The 23,782-nt window shown below is 35.9% G+C and overlaps 1 protein-coding gene across 10 annotated transcripts in view; it reads left to right on the top strand.

The window, feature by feature from the left end:
* ARMC2 (armadillo repeat containing 2) overlaps positions 1-23,782 on the top strand; it is a 73,072-nt gene that overhangs the window by 23,090 nt on the left and 26,200 nt on the right. For 8 of the 10 annotated variants that reach the window (XM_027895574.1, XM_027895610.1, XM_027895534.1 and 5 more), the window contains 6 exons: positions 1,531-1,623; positions 4,482-4,660; positions 5,965-6,067; positions 8,518-8,738; positions 13,959-14,104; positions 16,349-16,448. In XM_027895574.1, the coding sequence (XP_027751375.1) occupies positions 1,531-1,623; positions 4,482-4,660; positions 5,965-6,067; positions 8,518-8,738; positions 13,959-14,104; positions 16,349-16,448 (842 nt within the window). The remainder of the gene's footprint in view (positions 1-1,530; positions 1,624-4,481; positions 4,661-5,964; positions 6,068-8,517; positions 8,739-13,958; positions 14,105-16,348; positions 16,449-23,782) is intronic. The other 2 variants (XM_027895552.1, XM_027895568.1) reach the window with 1 other exon arrangement.

The raw sequence follows: 23,782 nt of genomic DNA on the forward strand, positions 1-23,782 counted from the left end.
GAGACACTGCTCTCATAATGCAAACCTCTCATTGGTGTTCTCAGGTAGTATGGTATTTTTTGTGTTTGGTGATGATTATGCTAAGAATTTACATTGTCATTTAAATGCAAGAGCTAGTAATGAACAGCAGGAGACACTTTCAGGCAAATCTATCACTTAAGAAAAAGGTATATATACTAGTTTTAATGGCTTTCTTCATGTTATTTAGTGGTGTTGTGTGACTTTTATTTCCCTATTATAAAAAACAAACACAAAGCAAACACAATACAACATGCCAGACCCTGTCTTTGTAACAACAACTTGGGTTGCCTGCAAGATAAAGAGCTTAACCCGGTCCTGAACTCCAAACATATGCCTGTATGCACCTTTGTAAGCAACTGTTAGGTCCTTTAAATCTCAAGTTGCACAGAAACTCTGGCTCTCCATCTGTAGTGGGCCAATCATTAAGGCCAGAATTCTGTCATTTCTCATAGTGCTTGGTGAACGTGAAAAGAATGTTCAGCAACTCAGAATAATTCCCAGTCATACTGCATCCATATGAAAGTCAGTCCTGGATCCACTTTTTAATAAACTGTGTTTCACCAACTCCTGTGTCCAATCTGAACACAGGTCCATGCTCCCAAGCCTGTTTCCAGAAGAATTCTAGTCCACCGATTTTTTGGTCTTCCAATTTTTAACTTGATGTCTGTGATAGATTTTTTAAAAATTATTTTCTTTTTGAAGCAAAGTATTAAAAAAGCTGAAATATTTTTAAACACTTCTCTTTGTTAAGTGGACAAGGTTTCTGATAACAAACAGTAACTTTTTCTCAGTCACAGGAAATTGTTTGAGTGTGACCAAAAAAACTAGGAGATGGTTGCCTTCAAGATTTCTGGCATGTTTATTGGAGGCAAAACATTTTCTATTAGTTCCCAGGTGGCTGTGTGAAAAATTGTTGAATGCAATAAGGAATAGGAAGGAAACATGCATTTTACAAAAATTTACTTGTGAAGTTCTCAAAAATAATTGCATGAAGTAGTTAGAATGGCTAACAGGGTGTAATAACTAACAAGACCCTTTTCACTAACTGACCAAAGAGTTGGAGAATCAATTTTAGTGTAATATCATGCATGTGCACTAGATAAAATTGTACAGTCCTAGAGGATTGTCTGTTGTATGGATTTTTTTAAACACAGAATAAGTTGTCATGTGGACACAGAGCTGAAAAATAGTAGGACACATTGATATACAAGTAGTCGTTACCTTCAAATTCAGCAATCAAATGAAACATTGATGTCAGCAAACAAAGGCTTCATAGTACAGCTTTACATATCAAAATACTTATCCATCTAGTTTTGTTTGAAACTTTTGGTTTTGAGAAAATGTAAATAAAAACAAAAACTTGAGCAGGTGAAATAGCCCAGATTATAGCAAAATGGGACATTTAGGGTTTTTTTTCTGAGGGGCTAATAAAGTATTTGTAGTTATTTATTTGTGTAGAAATTGAAACCGTCACTGAACGTGTGCTTTTGTTTTGAATGTATTTTGAAGGCTTAGAGGATGAAACAAGAATGAATGAGTGGGAAGAGGAAGAAGTCTTTTGGCGTATAAAGATTCTACCAATTCTGCATGAACTGAAAAAAAGTGGGTAACACTGTTTTTGAAAGGATTTGCTTTCTGTACTGTTTTCTGAGGGAAGCATGGGACTCATTTGTGTTTACTACAAAATAGTAACAGTAATTGGACTATGTGTCCTTTTATGCTTTGATATGTTCAGTGACTTCGTGGTGTAAAACTAGCCTGGGCAGTCTAGGGGTCACCTATCTCTAGGTGGCCCTGCTTGAGCAGGGGAGTTGTACCAGTGTGAGTACCAGGAGTGATGACCACAACAAAAATGTTTTAGAGAAGATATTGTCTGACTACATTTCCTTACTTTAGATCACATAGCTCTGCTAGCTTAGCAGTCAGTGATGAGGTAATAATTTTAGGAATAAAGCACTGCACAGATTCACTTCTTTAACCATAGACTGTATTGAAGGTCTCAATTAATTTTAGAAAACTAAGGAAATATTAATGAAAATTTCCATTTATGCTTAAAATATTAGATTTATCAGAAAAGTATGTAATGACCCAGAATATTGAAGCAAAATGGAGTAAATTGAATGTGGTTTGAAACTCTGAAATTCATTTTAACGTTTCATTCAAAAGGTTGTTCAGTTGCTTTCAACAGGCACTATATTTATCTGAATGGTGGGAATATAGAAAGTAGATTTGTTTTTACAAGTGGTTCTGTTTTACAGGATCTTTTGCATTGTTTGTTGTAGCATGATACAGATTGGAATTTTTTTTTCATAGTTTTGCAGATGTTGATGACTATGAAACACCAGTACAGTACTAAGTGATTCCCAAAATATGTAATTATTTTAAAAAGGCAAGATTCTCATTCCCATATCTGTCACTGGTGGGTAGAAAAACAGTCATCAGGAAATTTGAAAACAGCTATGCAACTTCACATTTTCATTGCTTATTGCCAAGATTGTCAAATATGAGCCACTGAGTTATAGTTTTGCACAGTGTGATAGTTTTATTGGTAAGCAAAATAAAATTTAGAGGTAAAATCTAATCATGTCATTCCCTTGTCATGAATGTAGCTAAGGGAAATCGATTGTCATGCCCCTTTTCCTCAGTCTTTACTTGATTTTTTAGTGTGTTGGGGTTTATTTAGCATTTTGTAAACTTAGTTAGGGATAGTTTTTCTAATAACAGGTGACATTATCTAATGATACTTTCTCAGCAGTTGTTTGAATGCAGTGCTACAAAAACCTTAAAAGTTGAGTTTCGCTGCTTGTTGAATATTCACACAAATTGTAACTGAATTGCATCATTACCTCCTGCAGCCACGTGATATATTGCTTTCTTTAGGCTGTTTGCTGCATAGTTACAGTTTCTCTTATAAACATATTAGAATTCCATAATTTTAATGTTTTGACTATACCTGTTAGTAATTTAATATTTTTTAATTTCATGTGCAGTCATTTGCTTCATACCTTTCAGCTAATTCCCTGCACATGCATTTAGTTCGCATTTAGCTTTTCAGATATTAATAGAAAAGCCTTTTTTTCTCCCCTTTCTTCCTCAAAAATATTTGCAGAGAGCTTTCCATTCAAAACCAAATTTGAAGTCTGATCTGGAACTTAATTATTGTCTAAAATCTTCTGAATGTGATATGATTGAGATGATTGTTATGCGACAAAAACAAGTAAAGCTCCAAAGTCTCTTTTTCTAGAGGAACAAATAATTTATTTTGTTACATTCCAGTGCTCAGGAGAATAAGCTTCAAAAACGTCCCATGGGATGAGCAATGAATAATTTTTGTTGTTGTTAATTTTGATCAAATGGAGTGTGAGACCATTCAGTTTTGATTCCTCGCTACTCCTGTTTCACAGCTTACTGGAGCAGAGTATTTAGAATAATGCTAAATTTTGTTAAATTTTCTGTCATGATGGGGGTAGAAATGGAATAGTCATTGCTGTTCCTTGAGTGTGATGATTGCAAATTGAGAGCTTCCAGGCACTGCTCAGCACAAGAGATGGGTCCTTGAATCTGCTGACAGGTTTGGGGCCTCAGACATGTGTTTGGTTGTAATTTCCTGGCCATACATATTTCATCACAAGTGCTTTGCCTCTTGAGTATGACTCTACTTCAGCTGTGAAGTACATCCTGAGTAAATGCAGAGTTTATACAGGCAGCTTAAGTGGATTTACATCGTACTTTGTAAGTATCACCTTATAGACAAAAGCAAATGTAAGGAAAGAGAAAAAAAAAATCTCACTGTTGAATATTAAAAATAGACAAGACTTTTCCTTTTCTCTCTAAATTAAACATGTTCCATTGTGCTGAGATGTGTTTTTTGTAATAACTTACTGTAGTTTTTATCTTTGTATGTTTTAAATAGAGTTTGGGGGACTTGAGTGAGGAAGTACATGATTTTTTTAAGTAGGCCAACATCCTACTTAAAGGTATCTTGCACCTCTGCTATATATTCTAGTTTTTACACAAATAAAAAAGTTTTTATGTTCAGTTACTCTTAATCCCATCAAGGTTTGATATATAAATTTATGTATATAGGGAGAAAAATATTCCTTATTCTTTTTCCTATGTAATGTTTGGTAGGAACACTTTAAAGAATATATTCAGAGACACAGTTTCCTGGTAGACATTTGATCAATCTGATTATAAGCATTAAAGGTGAGTTTCGTTTTAGCTCTAGGTGTTATTTTGGCTCTGTGACTTCTTGAGTCTCCTCTTTTTTAAAAAGCAAAATAAAAATGTGTCTGAGTATCATGTTATCATTTTAAAAGATTTATTTGGTGCCTTATTTTTGTTGTTGTGCAACCCATTCTTTATTTTGTTCTCCCTTGTCTTTATCTGTTGAGATGCTCTGGATAAGGTGGCACTGATAATTATTTTTTATTTTTCTCTCCCTTCCTACACCCTTCAAGTAGAAGACAATATAGAAAATCTTTGTCTGGCTTGTACCAAGCTCTATCAAGCACTGAGTGAAGGAAATATGCTTGGAAAACAATTTAAAAGAAGAAGGGAGCTTCTGAAGACATTATATAAACTTGTAGACATTGATTCAGATCCACTTTGCCTGAAGCTAGCAAAGATTATTCTGGCTGTAAGTGTTTTGAAATGCCGTTTGGTAGAATGTGAGTCTCAAAATCATGAATTACAACCTGCATTTAATTTTTTATGTCATATTTTTAAACTGTGTCTAAAGTAACCCTTTCCTAAGTACAGTTTACTCCCATAGAGATACTAGTCTCCCATTCATCTACATCAGCACACTTTGGAGCTTATTTTTTTCAGAGAAATTACATCTAGGGGAGGAAGGAAGGGCACAAAATAGGGTAGCTGGTGTATGGTGACAGGAATATTGTATAGGTGTGGAAAAGAGGCAGTGTCCTAAGGTGGGATACACATGCAAGGATTTGAACAAAACAGTAATTAAAAAATTTAGACATGGAAATGAAGCTTAGTTTTTGAATAATATCATGACCTTATTAAACACCTTTATCTGAAAATACCAAACCAGAATTTTGGGGTTTTTTTGAAAGTAAGTGTAATTAGTCTCTTTTTTTTTTAGTATTTCTGGTTAAACCTCTCTGAACCTCTTGATTCATGTTCTGCAAAGTATGTATGGACAGTCACTGGTGAAAGGATGCCAGCTCGCATTGTGTTGGAGACATTTCAGTAATTTGTGTGTGTGTGTGTTGGGGGAGGCATGTGTACTCCTTTAAGGCAGTGTAAATTATTTTAATCAGAAGATACAGTTCTGTACTCAGATACTACATAGATGTTTAAATGGTGCTTATTAAAAGAAAAGTTCCCTTACAGACATTTTTCTGTGGAATCTATTAAAAAATCATGAACGTAGAAGAAATTGTCCTTGAAATGCAGAGGACAGGAAGATATATGTCATTGTATTTTTACCACTTTAACTTCCCTTTCATGATCTCTCAGTGACCATTACTACATTGTAAGATCTTTTCTGATATCTGAGCATAAGTTTCATTATGACATGTACTGTTGTACTGGCGTTCTTTGTGGTATGGCCATAGATACCAAACCAATGGTTTCTGTACAGAATTTGCCTCTAAGAGTGAATTAGAAGTAAAACTGCAAGCTACTGGTATACTACCTGTAGGTTTACTACATTAAAATCTGCATATCACCTTGTTTAAAAGTCAGTCAGCACAGTGCTAAATAAAACTTAAACTATCTGTGTTTCAGAGTCCTTTAATTCTGCAAATTTTTCAGTTTGGTTTAGTATATTGTTGGGGTTGCATCTGGAATTTAATAGCTCACTAAGAATACAAGTTTGCCACGGTGTCGAACTTGTAGAATGTTATGGTGCATTTTTGTATATCGATTTTAATTGTAATTTTAATTGTAATTTTTATGTCTTTTACTTTTTTGCAGATGAAAGTGGATGGAAAAATTCTTCTTAGTGTTTGCAAACTGGCATTTAAAATCTGCAGGAATGAAAAAAATGATTACATCGTTCAAAATGATAGATTATTGGGTATGTATTCTGTTTGTCTGTAAGTTAGATGTTGAAATTCAGCAGTTAGATTATTCATCTTTCAGGAAATGTTCTCAGAGTTAACTTTAGTCGCAGATTAAAAATTCGTTACTACATCAAACTAATGATTGGTCTAGTCCAGTATACTGTGTCTAACTAACAGTGGCAACAGGGGATGCTGTCTAGGGAGAGCATCGAAGCCTACATGTTTTCTGTGATGTTTTCCCTGTACTCCCTCAGCATTCAGAACTGCTATATTCTTTTAGGGGCATTAGGCGGTGCATCCCTGTCTAATTCCTTTTTAATATCTGTTTATAGATATTTTGTTTATTAATTTGCCTAATTCCTTTTTGAACTTTCTGATTCTATCTCCTTCTCCAATTTCACAGAACAACAATTTCCAGAAATTCTCTGTCTGCTGTTTTAAATCTATATACTTTTCATTATCCCCCTGCTTATAGTTTTTGCAGGATTTGTGAGAGTTTCTAGTCAGCTTACCCTTCACCTTCATGATTTTTTAAACCACATTCATATCACGTATCTCTACCTTATCCTTTTCAAGACTGAGGCATCTCAGCCTTTTAACTCTCTCTTTGAAAGGATATTGTGTCATTCATTGTTTTATAAGCCCTTCTCTGTAGCTTCTCAAACTCCAGTAGATCCTTCTTGAGATTTACAGTACAAGACTGTATAGAATTCAAGCTGTGTCTGCACCAAATTTTATAGGAATGAAATAATGCTGACTGTATTGTTGGCCATCATCAGGGAGGATCTTGAGAACAATCACTGTCTTTTTTTTATAGCTGCTGCTGCACATTGAGGCAGTGGTTTTGGAGAACTGTCAGCAGTGGCGCTAAGATCTCTTTTGTGATTGTAACAGTGTTTGTGTCCTGCACACAAACCCCTTGCAAATATGAGAATTATGAATAAAATGACATTGCGTGAATGATACTCAGTATTCATTTTATAGTCATTTATTTCATTAAAACTTCATGATGTTTTGTTAATGTAGGCCTTGATCTTGCAAATCTTTATTGCACGTGTGTAAGTTAAGGCATATGTGTATCTGTTTAACTAGATGAGAGTATTCATGGTCTTAAAGTTTAGTACACCATTGTTTTCAGAAATAAAGATAAGCCTTTCCAGTAGTAAGGAAAAGGACTCACAGAAAAGAGAACAGCTCAGGTTGCTTTGACTTTGGATACTGAAAACTACAGTTTTGTAGAGATTTGCATCATACGTAGCATCTGGGCAAGTCACATGGCTATGTCTGTGTAAGCACTGGGTTTGTTGCTCATTTCCATCTTCATTCACATTTCTTTCACTTGTATTTCCTGTATTTTAAAAAGTAATGAAGGAAAGAACATTCTTGGTAGGAGTTGGTTTGTTTGCTTTTCACTCTTTACGTTTTGGACCCAACTTATCCAGGCAGAAGATACGAACCTGGGTTTACATCATAATCACCCAGATCCCTGTTGCAGTCACTGGCTTATATATTTAATTTCTTTTCCTTCCTTTGGCCCTGTGAACTATTTGTGTGCAGTGGAGCAGCTCTAGTAGAAGAAATAAGTTAATTGTTCATCCCAAGATAGACAACTACTGTTCAAGACCCTGTTTGATACTGAGCAGAGCAGGAACCTGAAACTGATTTCTTACATTCCCACAACCCAGGTGATTTAGTTGGTGAGAGGGAGAGATTGAGCAAGAGCCTGGTGTGAGTGTACATCAATCATGTAGTTTTTATTCAACTGGAACTTGATGGAACATAGTAAGCAGAAATAAGTATCTGTTTCAATCAGTTACTAGAAATTCAAAACTATAAAGTTGGTCAGGATTACTTATTTGTTTAAGATACCCTCACCAAATTCAGAATGTCTCCATTTGACTGTGAAAGATACACTGAGCTTGTGCCCGTTATCAACTGTTAAAATTAACATTTCAGATATCTGAATCTGGTAGCATAAAACAGGACTTTTACAGTAACTTTACCTGCATAAAAAGTAAATCTGAAAAGTCTATGAACAGATTTCAAATGTGAGATTTGAATTAGGTCCCTGTGCTTTTTAGTGCTCCATTAGAGATACTTCAAGACATTTGATTTTTAAGGAAATAGTGAAAATAAACCTCTTCAGAATGCATCAAGTTTAGTACACAGAATTCCAGACACAGACAATCACTTTTGCAAATGGTGATTTCAATGATTTCTGCTATGTGTTTACAACTTACACTGGTTCTTGAAGCCTGGGAGAACAAAAGTCAGGCCCGTTCTCTTATTCATCGATAATTGTTTCTTGGTTTCAATCCAAATACCCAATTTTTCTAGCCCACTTACTAGAAATGTAAGAGTTCAATCTGAGTTTTTTTTCCCGGTTGTTCATCTCTTCAATGACTGGACTGTATCAAATATAAATGTTAATATTAGAGTTTCTGAATAATTATTTTCCTTTTAGATTGTCTGTTGGAGGTTCTGAGAAACGAAGATCTACAAAAAAACAACGAAGCTTTCCTCTATTGCATGGGAGCTATAAAATTCATGTCTGGAAATGCAGTACTCCTTAATGAAATGGTCAACAAAGGAGCTGTTGAAATGTTGCTGCAATTAATGAAGCAGATTAATAACATAAAAGAAAATGACACATATTTCTCCGAGTTGGGCCACGTATTAGTCCAGGTTAGCATTTACTTTTGCTTCTAAAAGTACACAGTTCAAGGGCAAATTAAAAATTTAATTAGAGGAGATAAGCTAACCCTGTGTGCCACTGACAGAATTGTACCTATATTTCAGTTGACTTCTTTTTAAGGAGTTTAATGAAGTTGTTCAGGACCTAAATTGAATTACCATGGATATTTCTGTGTAGTCAATTTTAAAGGCTTTAGAAGTTCTGAAGTTAATAGAAATATTTTTAGGTACCTAATAAACCAGTTTCTCATTATTACTTTATGATGCTGGCAATGTTCTGGATATTATAGTAAACAGATAAAAATGTGTTCTCTGTTTAAATTCTTTAAGCTGAAATACTAAATACAAACTTATTCTGCAATACTTTGGGAGATTACAAAAAGCTTTTCATTACAAGAATAATGTATTTTAAAAATGCGTAAGAAAATATAGCTGTGTCAAAAACACTTCAAAAAGTGTTTTTGAAGAACTGTAATGTAACGAAAAAATGGTTGCAAAAGCGAACACTTTTTGAATCTTTTGAAGGCAACAGGCTCAGGCACCTTGATGAATGGTGGCTATGAAAACTAATCCTTTGCTCTAAAACTGCTTAAACCTTAGTGTTTTAGAAACACAGCGTTTTTCGTTATTTATCAAGGTAGATTCCTTTATTTATCAAGGTAGAAGGCTTTTGTCACTTCTGCAGACTTCATAGGAAAATATATCGGACAACTTTCTGAGGTAGTATTTGCACTGTTTGTTACTAACTATGCCAGGTTTCTTTAATTATTTACTAGCTTACAAGCAAGAGATATTAAACTTCTTGAAATTATATGAGAAAACAAATAGCATATGTCCTCATATTATTGTTACTGATTTTGGTCTGTTTTTTTAGTGGTGCTATGAGGTGTGTCTGTGCAGAGTAGTGTGTATAATCTTAAACATAAATAGATTAGGAGATGCTACGGAACACTGAAGGAAATGGTGTGGCTTAATAATTGTATTTTGCAAAGGAAGTGGCAAATTGCTTGAAACTGGAAGAATATATGATGAGACTGGAAATTTTGCGCTTGTCTTGTTCCTATTCCCTTCCTTTCTGGTCCTGTCATCATTAAGTTCCTGTATATAGCATGTTAACTTTCTTATGGGGCTATGAACTCCCCAAACAATTCTAAAATAATCTGTACTATTTTGTTGATATCACACCTTAAATTCTGTACAAAAATTATATATGGGATTTCCAAGCCTTTTTTTTTTTTCCAGAGAAGATGTACAAACTTCAGGGTTTTGCACATAGTCAAGATTTTAATGACCATATTTTTCCTGAATGTTGCTGGTTAGACTTCCTAAGTCCCGTGTCTACTGCAGTGCCACTTTAGGCAATCAGTTTAGGTAGAAACGCCCTGTTGAGGGGTCCAGAATAGATTCTGTTTTCAGTGTAATTTGCAAGATGATACTGACTTAAAATACCTAAACTATGAGGAAAGTAGCTCAGATGAAGAAGTAAAAGGGTGATGCCTCACATACGGAACCTGTGGTCATTTCAGTGAGTGCATAATAAGGTTGTATTTTTGGTAGGTATTTTGAAACCTGTATTAGAGATGTGTATCCTGTATCTTTTTTCATGTCTGTGTACTTTAAAAATGTTTATCCTTCTGAGAGCAAGAAGGGAATGGTTAAAAGTATATTATTTGCTGATATATGATAGCTGCTGTTGTCCTTAATCGTATAATACATATAATGGGAATATGTTGAGTCAAAAGAGATGGAAATTTATGTGAGTTAGATAAAGAAAAGAAGTCTTTGCCAGTTAGGGCATTTAAAATAACAAATGATGGCTAAATAACAAAACTAATGAATCCATTTATTTTCAGCATTTTGACTAGCTGTCTGAACTTGCCCAGAACTTTGCAGAAATGTTTTTCTTCCATTATTTGCGTGTGGATAAATTTAGGTTTTTAGATCAAGGGTTTAATTTGTAAATGTGTGAAAGGAAAATGTTACATTTTACACCTCTTTTTTTTTAAATCTCTCATTCTCTGCTGTTTTCAGTAGAATTGGAAGTGTAGCAAAAGTATTTTGTACAGTTTGAATAGACTGGCTGTTTCTAAGAAGGCCTTGAGTTCTGTGGAGAAGTCATACTGACAACTGTCTCTCACCGAGGTTGCTCTTTCCCTTGTTTGTCTTCTCCTCTATAGTAATACAGATACTTCGTTTTTCTTCCTCTTGTGAGAAAAGTACTGATTCCTACTGCTATGGAATTCCTGTGCAGCTTTCTCATATCAGTTCCTTCAACAAATCTATGTGCAGCACTTCTTCCATGTGAGTTAATTGTTCAGTTGTCGTAGATGAAGGAATAGTTCTGTTTCCAGGGAGAGAATACGAAGAAAGTTTTTTCTGTGATTCGTGTCTTCAGAATAAATGTGATTTTTGTCGCATACTGTAACTTCTAGCAACAGATTGAATATCCAGTGACACACAGAAATAAAGAATAAGTACAAGTCTTCAGGGATAGAGAGCAAATTATATTGGAGGAGAAAAGCACCTTAAATAGTCACAGTGGTCTCTGAGGGAAGCTCTGCTGTCTTTTAATCCTGATAGCTGAAGTATCTCAATTAACTGGGACCAGGTCTTCATTCCTTAACTGTATAATTGCACAGTCACCAGATGGCAGTGTTATACATAATCTTGCTAGATCCTTTTTGTGGGAATAAAATCCCTATCTGATTTCTTTGTTCTTCCACAATGGATTTTATGCAGAAGTCCCGCAATACAAAAATAAAAATGTTTGCAATAATTTGGGGTTTTTCCCCTAATGGAGAACATGAAACCAAGGTCACCTTTGGCTCATTTTATTTTGCTTAACCTAATAGTCTGGTTATATTTATACAAAATATGGTAATGCTTATTCAAAAGCCAGGATTTTTGAAGTGTCACTGAAAAGACTTAACAAGTACTCCATTTTCTTTAATTGAAAAGCATTTAAATGTCTTCTTCTTTAAAAATGGCATTTGTCTGCAGTTAAATTTTCTATTTGGGTGAATTTGATCTTTCACATGGCAAGATAAGGATTAGGGCTGGTGGGGATTGCTAGAGCCAATTGTTATGCATGTCTCCCTGAATCATGGTATCTGCTTGAAGCAATCTGAATCTCTCTAGAATTCATCTGCTGTCTAGCTTCTATTATTTTTTAAAGTGTACTCTTCAAATTTCAGTTGCGTATTAACTGTTCCTTTGTGTTCTATGAACTGCTGACTGTCGTTGTCTTGCCACATTTAAGTGTATATATTATTTCACCTTGCTTTTCCTTTCCAACCTGTCTTTGTCTGAGAATGGCTCTTGATAGAATTTACTGCTGGAGGATTTTGAACCATCTGTCTCAGACAGTGAAAAAGTTTACTCTCTTTTTGGAGACCTCTGCACCATTATCTAATGATAAAGATTTGGGTTTTTTCATTGTCTAATATGCAAGTCTCTTATCTGCAGTAAAAGCTCTGGTCTGCATTTGAGCAACACTTTTAATATGTGGTTCATCCTCCATTTTCTTTGTTGTGAGGCTTAGCTAGAATTCAACAAATATCATCCTAAACTGACTGTGAACATCTTGTATGTGAGCACTGAATGGAGTCTTTTGTGTCTGTTCTATTTGACAGTTTTTCTACCAAAACTTTTGAAAAGTAAAGTGTTTCATCAAAAGTATTTTTATTAAAATATGTCTCCAGTATTGTGTCAATTTTTGAAGCATCATGTCTTGAGAAAGAATGGGCATCTGGAAACGTCTTTTTTTGCAGTTGTTCAGTTAAAATAACAAAAAAACTCCGGATGTCTTCCTAAAATATGAGCGATATAATGCAAATGGCTTCCATATGTTCAGTTTCTGTGTATTGTGAGTATAGTATAGATTTCATATTTAGTGCTGAAGCGAAGTCCATTCACATATCACATTCACATTATGTGCCTTGCTTCTCCATTTTGACCCATTGTTTCTTCTTCTGTTGCTCCAGAACATCCTTTGGTAACTGAAGACATGTCCACTGTTGTCAAATTTGTTGAAATAGGACAGCAAATTTGAAAGCTACTGGAGAATGGACAGAGTAGTGCATAGAATCCCATGTGCAAAAGCTCAAACACAATGACTTAACCTGCTCCTTGTCGGAGTTTTTCTTTAAAATTAGCAATTACGTATCACTGGACAAGCAGTGCGATTTAGTGATAAAAGACCTAATTTCCAGAGCTTTTTGTGATAACAAACAATTTGAACAGATAGTTTGTGTGCCTTATCAAACTACATTTAAAACCAAATTAATGTTAATAACTTCACTCTTTGAATAAGGGAAATTTGAAGCATTCCCATATTCACTTAAGATTGAATGACTTCACAGTAATTTCGTAGTAAGTTCTGGATTAAATCAAGATTAATTTGTATGTCATTGCTTGCGTGACCTTGGCATTTGAACACTCTTACCTTGTAAGACAACCAGAATATTTCAAAATATGCAATAGCTTATTCATTTTGCATATCTGCAAATGTTAGATATTTTATGCTTAAAGCTTCTTTAAGTTGAACAATATCACGTGAAAATATTTTGATTGCTCCAAGTAAGCTTGAGCAGTTAAACTTTTCGGGTTTATATTATAAATATACATATTGTAAATATATTTATATGATTAATTATTATATATAATATATATTATAGTGGATTTATCTTGATCTTGATTAACTTTTATTTTTTTAACTGGAATAAATTTTATTGTCTTTTAAAATAAATTCATCTTAGTTTGCAACTTAGAATTATTATTAAAATATATATTATATATCAGTATTAATTTGTAACACTTAAATACAAATTTGCAAAATCAGACATTATGCAAAAAATTACTTTAACCATCTACAGCATGTCACCTATTTTCCAACTGGTATAAGGTTGTAGACACACATGAAAGATTTTAAAATGTATTAAAGATCATGTGTCCCTCAAAGGAGGAGGTTTCACGCAGGCAAAAGCAGTATCAATCTCTCATTTTCAAACAGTTACCTCAAATGCGCAATCTTGTTGCTTACACGTTTTTTGTTGTTATTTAGTGGTGTATACGTACCTGCAGAATGTGGACAGGACATTCAGACTGCCTTAGATGTTACAAATGAGACATGGGCTTTGTTAAATTTTCAAAGCAATGTGTATTCTGTTGTAAAAAGCTGTGATTAACAAATGTTTAATATTCTGTGTGCAGCTGACAGCTACTCTGCGAAACCTGGCTGACTTGCCTCCGGCAAGGTGCCAGCTCATTTGCGGTGGTGCCGCCTCTGAGCTCTGTGTGGCGCTGGAGCAGCGTGGGAACGATCAGGACGTGTGCACCTACATCGTCAGGATACTCAGGTACCCACAGAACACAGTGCACTCGGGTCCCTGCTACTGCTTCCAGTGGCCTCAGAGGAGGCAGGGTCAAGCATTAAAGCTGGAAGAGTTACATCCAATTGTGGGTTTTAAAAAGCTCTGCGTAGCTTTTAATGATTGTGTATGATAATTGTGTCCTTATTAATACGGAATTTTTTGTTTGTAGCCATACGAGCTCGGATTCATTGCGCCTGTGAAAAATGTTTTGTTGTATTGTGCCATTCTTTGATCCCACAGATTCTGACTGAGATTTAGCATTTCCTATGTTTTAAAGCTGCATACATTATTAGGTATTGATTAATCCTATTTTAGACCAGATTTAGAAAAAAAGAATGACAGAAATTACCCAAACTGAAGTTATATCAGGAACTGTGTATTGTGACATAAAATACAGAAGAGAGAAAATGTGACCAGTGTTTATTGTTCTGAGCTGTCACAGAGTGTTTGAGGGGATTAATCTCTGGGATCAGAGCTTGAGTGTGCAGATGGAAGCGCTGAAAGAATCTCAGTTTTATGAGCAGCTCAGTGACTGCTTCCCAAATTGTGCTTTTGAGAGGGAGATCAGTGTGAGTGCGTCACCAAAAAGATCATTTTGCAGTCTGAATAGTTTCTTAGTCAAAAAATTACCAGGTGCAGTTACCAAGCACCAGCTTGTAATACCCAGTGCTAAATGGATTTGCAAACCATTTAGAGATTTTGAAGAAGTTGTGAAATCAACTGTTGGTAATTTCAGAGTTAGTTGAGTTATAAGGACAGTTTACGAATGATGTTCTGGATTGTTTGCCATTGCTGTTTTGTTATTGTATTGAGTCACGTTGCCTGTGGCTCCATGTTCATTGAGATTCTGCTTTGGACTTCCTCTCCTGTTCAACCTCTCCAAATCATCTGTCCTATTCTCCTTTCTGAATGAGATCGGGTCATGCTTTGAAGAGCAGCTTCTTCTAAGGGGCTGTCACTCCTTCCTCTCCACAGCTAAAACCAAGCAAATCTGGTCCTTTGCTATCTGTAAAGCATTTGAATTGCTTCCCCAATTCCATGCCACCTTCTCCACATCTGTTTCTAATTTTATTTCTAAAAATGAGTTCTGGCAATGATTACAGCACTTTGAGCATATTTGCTTCTTCTGAGGAGAGAGCATTTCTTTTACTTGGAAAATGTCATGGAAAGGGGGGTAATGGGTTTGTAATTAAGTGTAATCAATACTTACACTGTAATTCTGATAAGGACATTAAGGACATTGAATCTAGAATTCAATATGGAGCAAAAATAATCTGTCTTATTTAAAGTTCCCTACTGCTTCGGTGTTTTTTTTCATAAGTTTAGAACTGCATGCTCCAAGGATACAAATTAACCATAAAATCGATTTAATTAGCTTTCTGGAAGTTGCTGTCACAGAAATAAGTATACTATGCGGTAGGGAGCTCAGATTTGAATTTTGTTTTGTCTTCTAGTAATACAGAATGATTATTCTTTTCTCTCAATCAGTAACTTTAGGCAGCTTCTTTGTAGCGAATATGTCCAATCTCTTCAGATTATTCATTGCTCTAAGTCTGTAAGTCTTCTGGTAGTTGGTTGTAATTGAACATCAACACAGATCTTTCCTGATTTTGACTATGTGGGAGGTAAGAGGTTGTCCTAGGTGGTTCTGTTATTGCAGTGTTTGTGGTGTGACCGAAGCGTGTCTGATTCTCTGTTTTGGCGATGGTCAAGGTGAGCAGTGTGGGGCTGGAGCAGCTGTCGGGGAATGCGTAGAGCTGGAATCATGTCTGTAAGGAGGCACGTTCTCTGGTTTGCTGGTGAGAGTGCTGTTAGTTCTCACTGTGCTGTGAGTTCTGTTAGTGCTGTCGTTGGGCTCGAGACGTGCAGTAGGAAGGGACCCTTTATTTCCTCTCGTGTCTGAGTTTGCATGTCATCCTGACGTTACGGTTCTCCCATTTAGCGCTGAGAAGGGCTGGTGTTAGCACACTGTGCCCATATGGCAAGCAGGTTGGGAAGCTCCTTATGTTGGCTTCTTCCCGTAATTCGCTGTGGCAAGGATATGTAGACTTCTGTTGTGCTCTTATGTAACTGCATATGCCTCTGCTAGAGAAGTCAGAGTATTGGCATTCACTTCATTTGTTGGAAAATACAGCTCTGAGAGTCGAAAGCAGAGTGATTTTTTTTAAAAAAATCTTTCGTGGAAAAAAGTAATTTCAGTCATTTATGTTTTGTTTTTTCTCTTTGTAGCAAACTTTCTTCCTACAATGACTTCTGTGCAGCTTTAGCAGACTGCTCCAGATGTTACATCTTATTTTTAGCCCTACTAAACAAACACCAGAAGCAGCAGGTCAGTTTTTTCATCTCTTGATTTTTATATATTAATCCTCTGATGTGTCCGTGTATTATTGCGTATAAGCTTGTTTTCAGTGACCTACTTTTAAGCATTTACCAAATAAAAATTTTTAATGGTTGACAGCATTTCAAAGCAGTAAATAATTGAAATGAAATAATTTAGGTTAAAAATTCAAAGTAATAGAGAGGACAGTTGATAAACTTGTCTGTCCTTTGCATGTGGAAACAGTCGTTTGAGTACTTTTTCTTCCTTAGTTTTAAAAAACACTTTTAAAAGCAAATAGTTCATTTGAATATTTAATAGTAGGAAATTGCTGGGATTTCTTCTGCCCTTCTCTCCTGCAAAAAACAGTGAGTTTTCTGGACTTAAACAGTGGGAAAGCAGAGAAAAATATGTTCCTTGTTAACTGCACAAGCTGTCAAAATGTATCTCTCCTCTACCAGAGAAAACCATATACCTAGACTACCACATTTGGGACATTCATGTAGAAATAAGTGTTTAGACTTTCTCAATCATATGCATCATATCACAGAGTAAAATTCTGGGTGTAATTAGAACTTCAAGGCTCAGGTGTTGCTGTATTGTCGTGCTATATCATAGTGGTCTCTCCTGCATTTACTGGAGCACTGGGCTCTTGGTGTTTGGTGCAGGATCACATTCTTACAGATTGACGTGCTTGTAAGAGGGGGGAGCAGATTACTCAGCTCTATTGCCAGGTTAGTTGTAAGATGAAAATAATTTTTAGGTAAGGCATGGATGTTCAAAGGTGGAACAAGGTTTCTAAACATAGAACACTAAATCACATTAGGATTATTCTTGAAAGTAGGGAACTTTCTTGACTGCTCCAGCATCTAAACTAGTTTGAGGACATTTAGTTATCCTATATGTTTATCCCAGGGCTAGTAATTTCTGGAGATTTTTGGAAGGATGTCTTTTGGGCTGCTATTGTTAAAGTGAATTAAGGAAGGTAACCAGACTGGCTATGCTGAACAATCTATTCTTTCTCCTGCCAAATAAAAAAAATAATTTCTCCCTTTCCTGTTTACCTGCATCCCTGTATTCTGTGATAATACACGTGGAAGAGGAACAAAGATTAAGTTATTTCTATATGTCTGCTAATTACCTCTTCTGCAGCATATCTGAGTGTTTCTACATTCAGGCTGCTCTTGCACTTTATAGTCTTCAAAGACGGTTTTGTAAAATGGTTATGTAAATAACATGAGAAATATCAAAGGCATGATATTTTCCTAGGCTTACAGTTATTCTTCCTTGTGACCACTGTATTAAAAACTCAAACAATTATGGAACTGGGAATAAGGAGTTTAAATTAAGTAACATCTTCCTTCCAATTCCTAATCTGTAATTTTAAGGGGAACTTTTCTTGGCTCCTGAGGTAATAGCTTTGTATCATAATGAATTATAGGCTCAAATATGCCTTCAAATTCTTTGCTGTTAGGTAGTTCTTGTTTGTCTACTTTAAGTGGTCCTAAAATACATCTTTCTTCACTAGATTAACATTGTTTTTTTGTGTTAAATTGTCAGTTGTTTTATCAAACTACAAATTACTAAAGAAATAGCTTGTGTATTTAAAAAACTTAGCTGTTATGTTGTGATGATTATATATGCAGCACTTTCAGAATAATTATTTCTTACTGCAGTTTTGAAACAAGCGTGCAGTTGTCAGCTTAGTGAAGCCCTGCAGAAAAAAGAAAAAGGGACATAGATAATGTAATGCACCACTTTTTCTGTAGTGTATAATAAACACTTGAGCTGTGAGGAGTGCAAATGTTTTTCCTGAGGTGTAGTTGGCGCTGCTAATCTTTGTTTTAAAATGCTGACAGCTAGTGACTTACAGCACGAGTTGGTATGTGTTGAAAAGAAACCAAGTAGCAGCAGTGTGAGTAATACTGTCTGCTGTGGGAAGAAGCAAAGAAGAGGATAAAATAGTCATTATTAACTCAAAGCATTAAAGGTCCTCAGGACCAAAAACTTATATGTGAAGAAAGGAAGTATATGAATGTTTTTCTGAATTTTCAGGTTGTAAGGTTTGTGGGATCAGGTTGTTTACTGGCAGTCATGGCAGCTAGAGGCATACAGTGGAAAAAATAGAAGAAAAATAGCATTCAGACTTTCTCAGGTGCTTTCACAACTGTGACTTTAAACACAAGTGCTAAATATTGTGAAAGTGAAAATGTGAGCACGGGAAATAGGATTAATGACTTGCACCCACGCCATAGACTGAATTCCACAGATGCCACCCAAGTAGTCTCTGTTCTTCTCACTACACTGCAGTTTCATCTCTTTTTTTTCTCAGCTTGTTTTCTCTATTGGGTAAAAGAATGAGAAGGAATGGAAGAGTAGTGATTTAACTCTATGAGAAAGACTTTTGAAAAAACTGAGTTAGCAAGACTTGCTAAATTCCATGTGTCATAGTCTTGGGTAAGGAATACAGAAAATTGCAAAGCTGAATCTGCAGGGTAGAACTGGGGAGTTCAATGGTGCTTTTGAAGTATGTGTTTATGGTTGGTTTTGGAGCTTACTTGTGTGGAATAACAAAAAAAACCCTTGGTGGCTGCCGCATGCTGTGAAAGCTGTCAGAAGTATTCTTGTAGAGCTTCTGTCTTGCAGGATGAGCTTTCGTGCTTCTGCTTCTAGTCAGCATGGTAGACTTTTGCCCATCTTGAGAAATCTTTTAGCAAGATGTTCTTCCCTGTCTCACATCATTGTCATCTCTAAACTTTTCAGATAAACGATATAAAAGGTGTCTTCCTCAGGCTGTGGTTATTGTCACAAGTCACAAGAAGGTCATGCTTTTGGAACAGACACATTTGCCTAAAGAGGGCAGTAGCTTCTGTCAATAGTTCAGGCACTATCTGAGCTTAGGTGGCCTTTTGGGGGCCCTGCCAGCTCCTGTGTAATGTTTTATCAGTTAGGAATCTGTTTTCAATCCTAAGTGCACAAACAGCGGCTGTGATACTAAAATTTGTATCGAAGCAATCTTGTGCCTGTTTTATAGCAAAATCCCTTTGTACTTCAAAGTATCCAACTTTTTAAATTAGGAAACATTTGTTTAAGAATCTGACATCACTGGATGCAGTAATTGCCCATGCAGCAAAATCATAATCCCATTGCATTGCATGAACAGTTCATCCAGTCTACTAATCCTACTCTGCAATGGTGAAAGTCAGATGTCTAGAGAACAATAAAAGCAGAGCAGGCATATACTTACCAAACCTCCAGCTCTTTCCAGTTTGGAAACACCCTCAGCCAGCTGTGTATGAAATAAACCTCACTTGACTTTTATTCTGTGAAATTCTAGAGTCTCCTCTCTACCCCATATAAATATGTTAAAGATCCATTGGCAAGGAGTTGCCATAGCAAATAATTCCTTTTGCTTGTTTGAATTTGGCCTTAACAGTCTTTATTTGATACCTTCTGGTTCTTGTATTGAAAAAGCAGTGAATATTTAAGCCCGTTGTTCATTTCACACCTACCTTAACTTTCTAGTCCTTTATCCTATCCTCTTTGAGTTATCTCTTCTTCATGCAAGGGAGTCCTTTCTTAGACCTTTCTGATACAGAGACTATTCCATACATGTATCCATGTTGCTTTTCTCAGGACATTTTACAATCCTGGTTCCTGTCTCTTTCTTTGAGGAAACCAGAACATGGCAGTTAAGATGTGGCCATGTCATAGATTTGCATGCCTGCATAAATTTATTTCCCAATAATTCCTAATATTTTATTTGCTTTCTTGATGTCCTGTGAGCCTTGAACTCCCATGAGGAATCTGTCATTAACCCCAAGGTTGTTCTCCAGGGGGTTATGGTTGGTTCAAAGGCAATAATTTTATACACGAAGGTATGTTTGTTCTGTTTTTTTTCCACACATCATTTCATGTTCATCTGCATTTAAATTTCTGCATATTTTATTACCAATTGACTACAAATCCTTTTTCTGCTCTTTGGTCAGCCTTAATCTTTGCTACTTTGAATATCATTATGAAGTCAGGAAACTCTCCCATATCACTGCTGCCACCCACTTTTCTGTGTTGTTTAGGGAGAAGCTGAACATGACAGATCCCAGCACAGAACCCTGTGCAATTCCACTGGTCATCTTCCACCAATGCAGGAACTACTAATTTACCCTGTTTTCCATTCTCTTATAATTTATCTGTACCAAGACATTTTCCCTTACAGCATGAGTCCTTAATTTCGCTAGGATTTTGGTGAGTGGCTGTTAAAAGTCTCCTGGAAAGCCCTGTGGTGATCTCAGTTGGGTCTTTTTATGCATGTTTGTTGATCCCTTCAAAGAACTCAAGAATTGCTAAGTCAGAAGTCTTAAAGCTGATTGTGTTTATCTGGCTGTCCACAAATTTTCTTCTTTTTTTTCTGACCTGTATTAATTTATCTGGTCCGGACACAAGACTTGAATGGGATGTTTTCGTGCATGTTACTCTTCTAGTTCTTAAGCATAAAAGCAATTTTGGGAGGTTGCAAATTGCTGTTTGTAATTAAGCTATTTAATTAATCTAAAGGTATGTCCACATCTGTTGGGTTCACTGTGCCTGGATCTGCCCAGCTTTCTTTCCAAATGTATCTACCAGGTAGTGGGTCCCAAATAGTCCTCTTTGAGCAAGCAGGCTTCTGCTTGTGAGACTAGTTCTTGTTGCCACTCCCCCCCACACAATACCCCCACTCATATCAGGCTGTTGAATGCCCTTTTGGTTCTTAGGATTTCTGCAGTGGGGAAGGGTGTCACAGATAAGGCCTGTAACTGCAGGGAATTTTCCCACTTTGTTTTAACTTTATTTATTAGGCAAAGGCTTATCTGCATGCAGTGACTGGTCTTTCTGGCTGGTATTTTGGCTGGCTTATGGAGAATTCTGTGATGAGCTCCCAGGAACCTGTTTCAATCAGTCCTATAATGTAAGTCATGTAACACCCAGAGGCTCTTCACAACATAGTGTAATGCTGCAGCTCTGTTTAGTTTAGATATACAGGTTGACCTTTTATGTGCCTTGAGGGCGTTATTGATACTTTGCTCAGTGACATCACAGTCTTATAAGATACCAGAGGGTTTTTATTATTATTATTATTAGTGTTGTTGGGGGCAGTGGTGTGTTTTTTTATCTATTGCTTGCTTCTAAAGAAGTGGTCATCAGTGCTGACCTAAGTGTTGTGTTTTGGTTATTCACTTTTTCCCTGCTGTGCCATCCCTCATTTGGATTGAAGACAGCTGTTTGTGTGACAGCACAATACCTCATGTCAGACAACTGACCCAGCTTCCAACAGCCCTACAACCAAAAAAAAGAACCTCAGTCCTTTCCTGAGTTATCACCTGCATTGCTTTCCAGTCTAGTTTGTTGAACAGCCACACAAATACTTCCTTGATCACAAATACTGAGGAAACAATGAAGGTGAGAAAACAAATTGTGAGTGGAAAGGAGATTGAGTGCTGTTTATGCCATCACTTCTGCTGAAGTGCTTGGCAAGGTAACCCTACAAAGAATTTGCCTTGATAATGTGGTTCTTTCTCCTGCCTTTACAAATACATATCTACAAATACATATTTTCAGTTGTAGTCCTCCTCCGTCTAGCCCAACATTGTAATAGTGCCTAGGACAGTTAAAAAAGGGAATATAGTAATTGACCATTAAAGAGCAAAAATATAAGATTTTCTCCTGTGTTTTGTGTGTGCACATGCATATTCATAACTGATTATTCATTCTCTCTGAATAAGCTTTTTTTTTTTCAAGAAGGAAGTATCAACTTTAGGATATATATTCTGACAACTCTTAAGGAACCTTCCTGCTGACAAATGTGAATAACCACAGAATGTCACTCTTTCCCTACAGTATGATTTCTGGCAGTATGCCAAGCTGATAGTGTATTTACATCTTCCTAATACTTTAGTTGTGATTTTTTCTTTTTTTTTTTCCTTTTTTTTTTGTCTGAAAGAGAAAGCAAAAATGGTAAGAGAAGCGCAGAATATATGATATATACTCTGAGTATAACATTATCAGGAATATAGAACTCAAAGTTTGTAGTCAATCAGCCTTCATTGGTGTGTATCATATAGAAACCTGCTTTTCTGATGTATAAAAGATGCAAGTGAATGTATATAATTACTAGATAGGTAAATTAGAGTATCAAATAAGAAGATATTACTGCATGGTGAGACAAACACTCTCACTAAAATATGTTGCCTTAGTTTTTGGTACTAATTTCTACAAAAGATGCTGAAAATTTGGGAACACCTCTGAAAAGAGCGAAGGAATGATTAGAGTTAAAAAACCCCAAGCAAACTAATTTATCCGTGACAAAGGTCAGACCATTAGCAAGCTGCCTATTCATAGAATCTGCACAAGAAGACACTTCTGTTAGCAGACTAGCCTTTAATCTAGAAAAAAGAGCTAATAAGAAATAGTGACTAAAACTGTACAAATGTAAACTAGTAATAAGAATAAAGATTTTAACCAGAGAGGTCAGTAACCATTGGAGCAATACTGTGAGGGATGTGGTTTTCAACTTTTTTTCCCATTCGTTTAATTTCTGATTTATTTTTTTTTTTAGAGAACATACACTGCTTTTCATCAAATGTTGTTCTGGTGACACTATGTTTGCTTTTTTTTTGTTACCTTTACCAGATGTCCAGGTGTCCACAAACAAACCTAAGAACATGAGTTCTTGATTGCTAAAAGTCCTAAGTGCAATTGAATCCTTTTCTGAAAAGTTTAGCTTAACAGTATTTTGGGGTGTAGAAATTACTAGGTAGGGTCCTGTGATATGGATACACAGAAGTATAATTCCATATTTCTAATGGCCTCTGCTTATCAAATACATCCATATATTCATATGTGGGGGGGAAAGAGGCTCCTTTTTTTACTGACAAAATACTCCCTGCTATCACTGTGGCAAAGCTTCTCGTCTCTGCTCTTTATTTCACATTCCTGAGTCAAGCACCTCTTTATTTGCTTTTGATACTTCCAGGTTATTCTACACCACTCTCAGCACATTCCTCTTTCCCACTCCCCCCTACCTTTTTTTTTTTCCTCTTTAAATTGAGTTTCATTTTGTGTCAGTTGTTATTTTTGGGTTTGAACAGGAAATTTCACATCTAGAACATCACTTCAAGATGAATCCTTACTATGTTTGTGAGAGATTAGCTCCAGGATGGTATAACTACTGCAATTTTGTCTGTAGGTAGACTACCAGACCCTGCAAAGAAAACTCTCAGATTTTCTTTCCAAGGTGCATAATAAAGCAGAAATACAAATTTGGAAGTGAAGTGCAAATTAAATTTGAATGAGAAGCAGGGCAGGTGGTA

This window comes from Empidonax traillii, unplaced genomic scaffold (assembly GCF_003031625.1).
Source record: "Empidonax traillii isolate 1590-97213 ecotype Southwest subspecies unplaced genomic scaffold, ASM303162v1 scaffold16:size2589160, whole genome shotgun sequence".
In the NCBI taxonomy this organism is placed as follows: domain Eukaryota; kingdom Metazoa; phylum Chordata; class Aves; order Passeriformes; family Tyrannidae; genus Empidonax; species Empidonax traillii.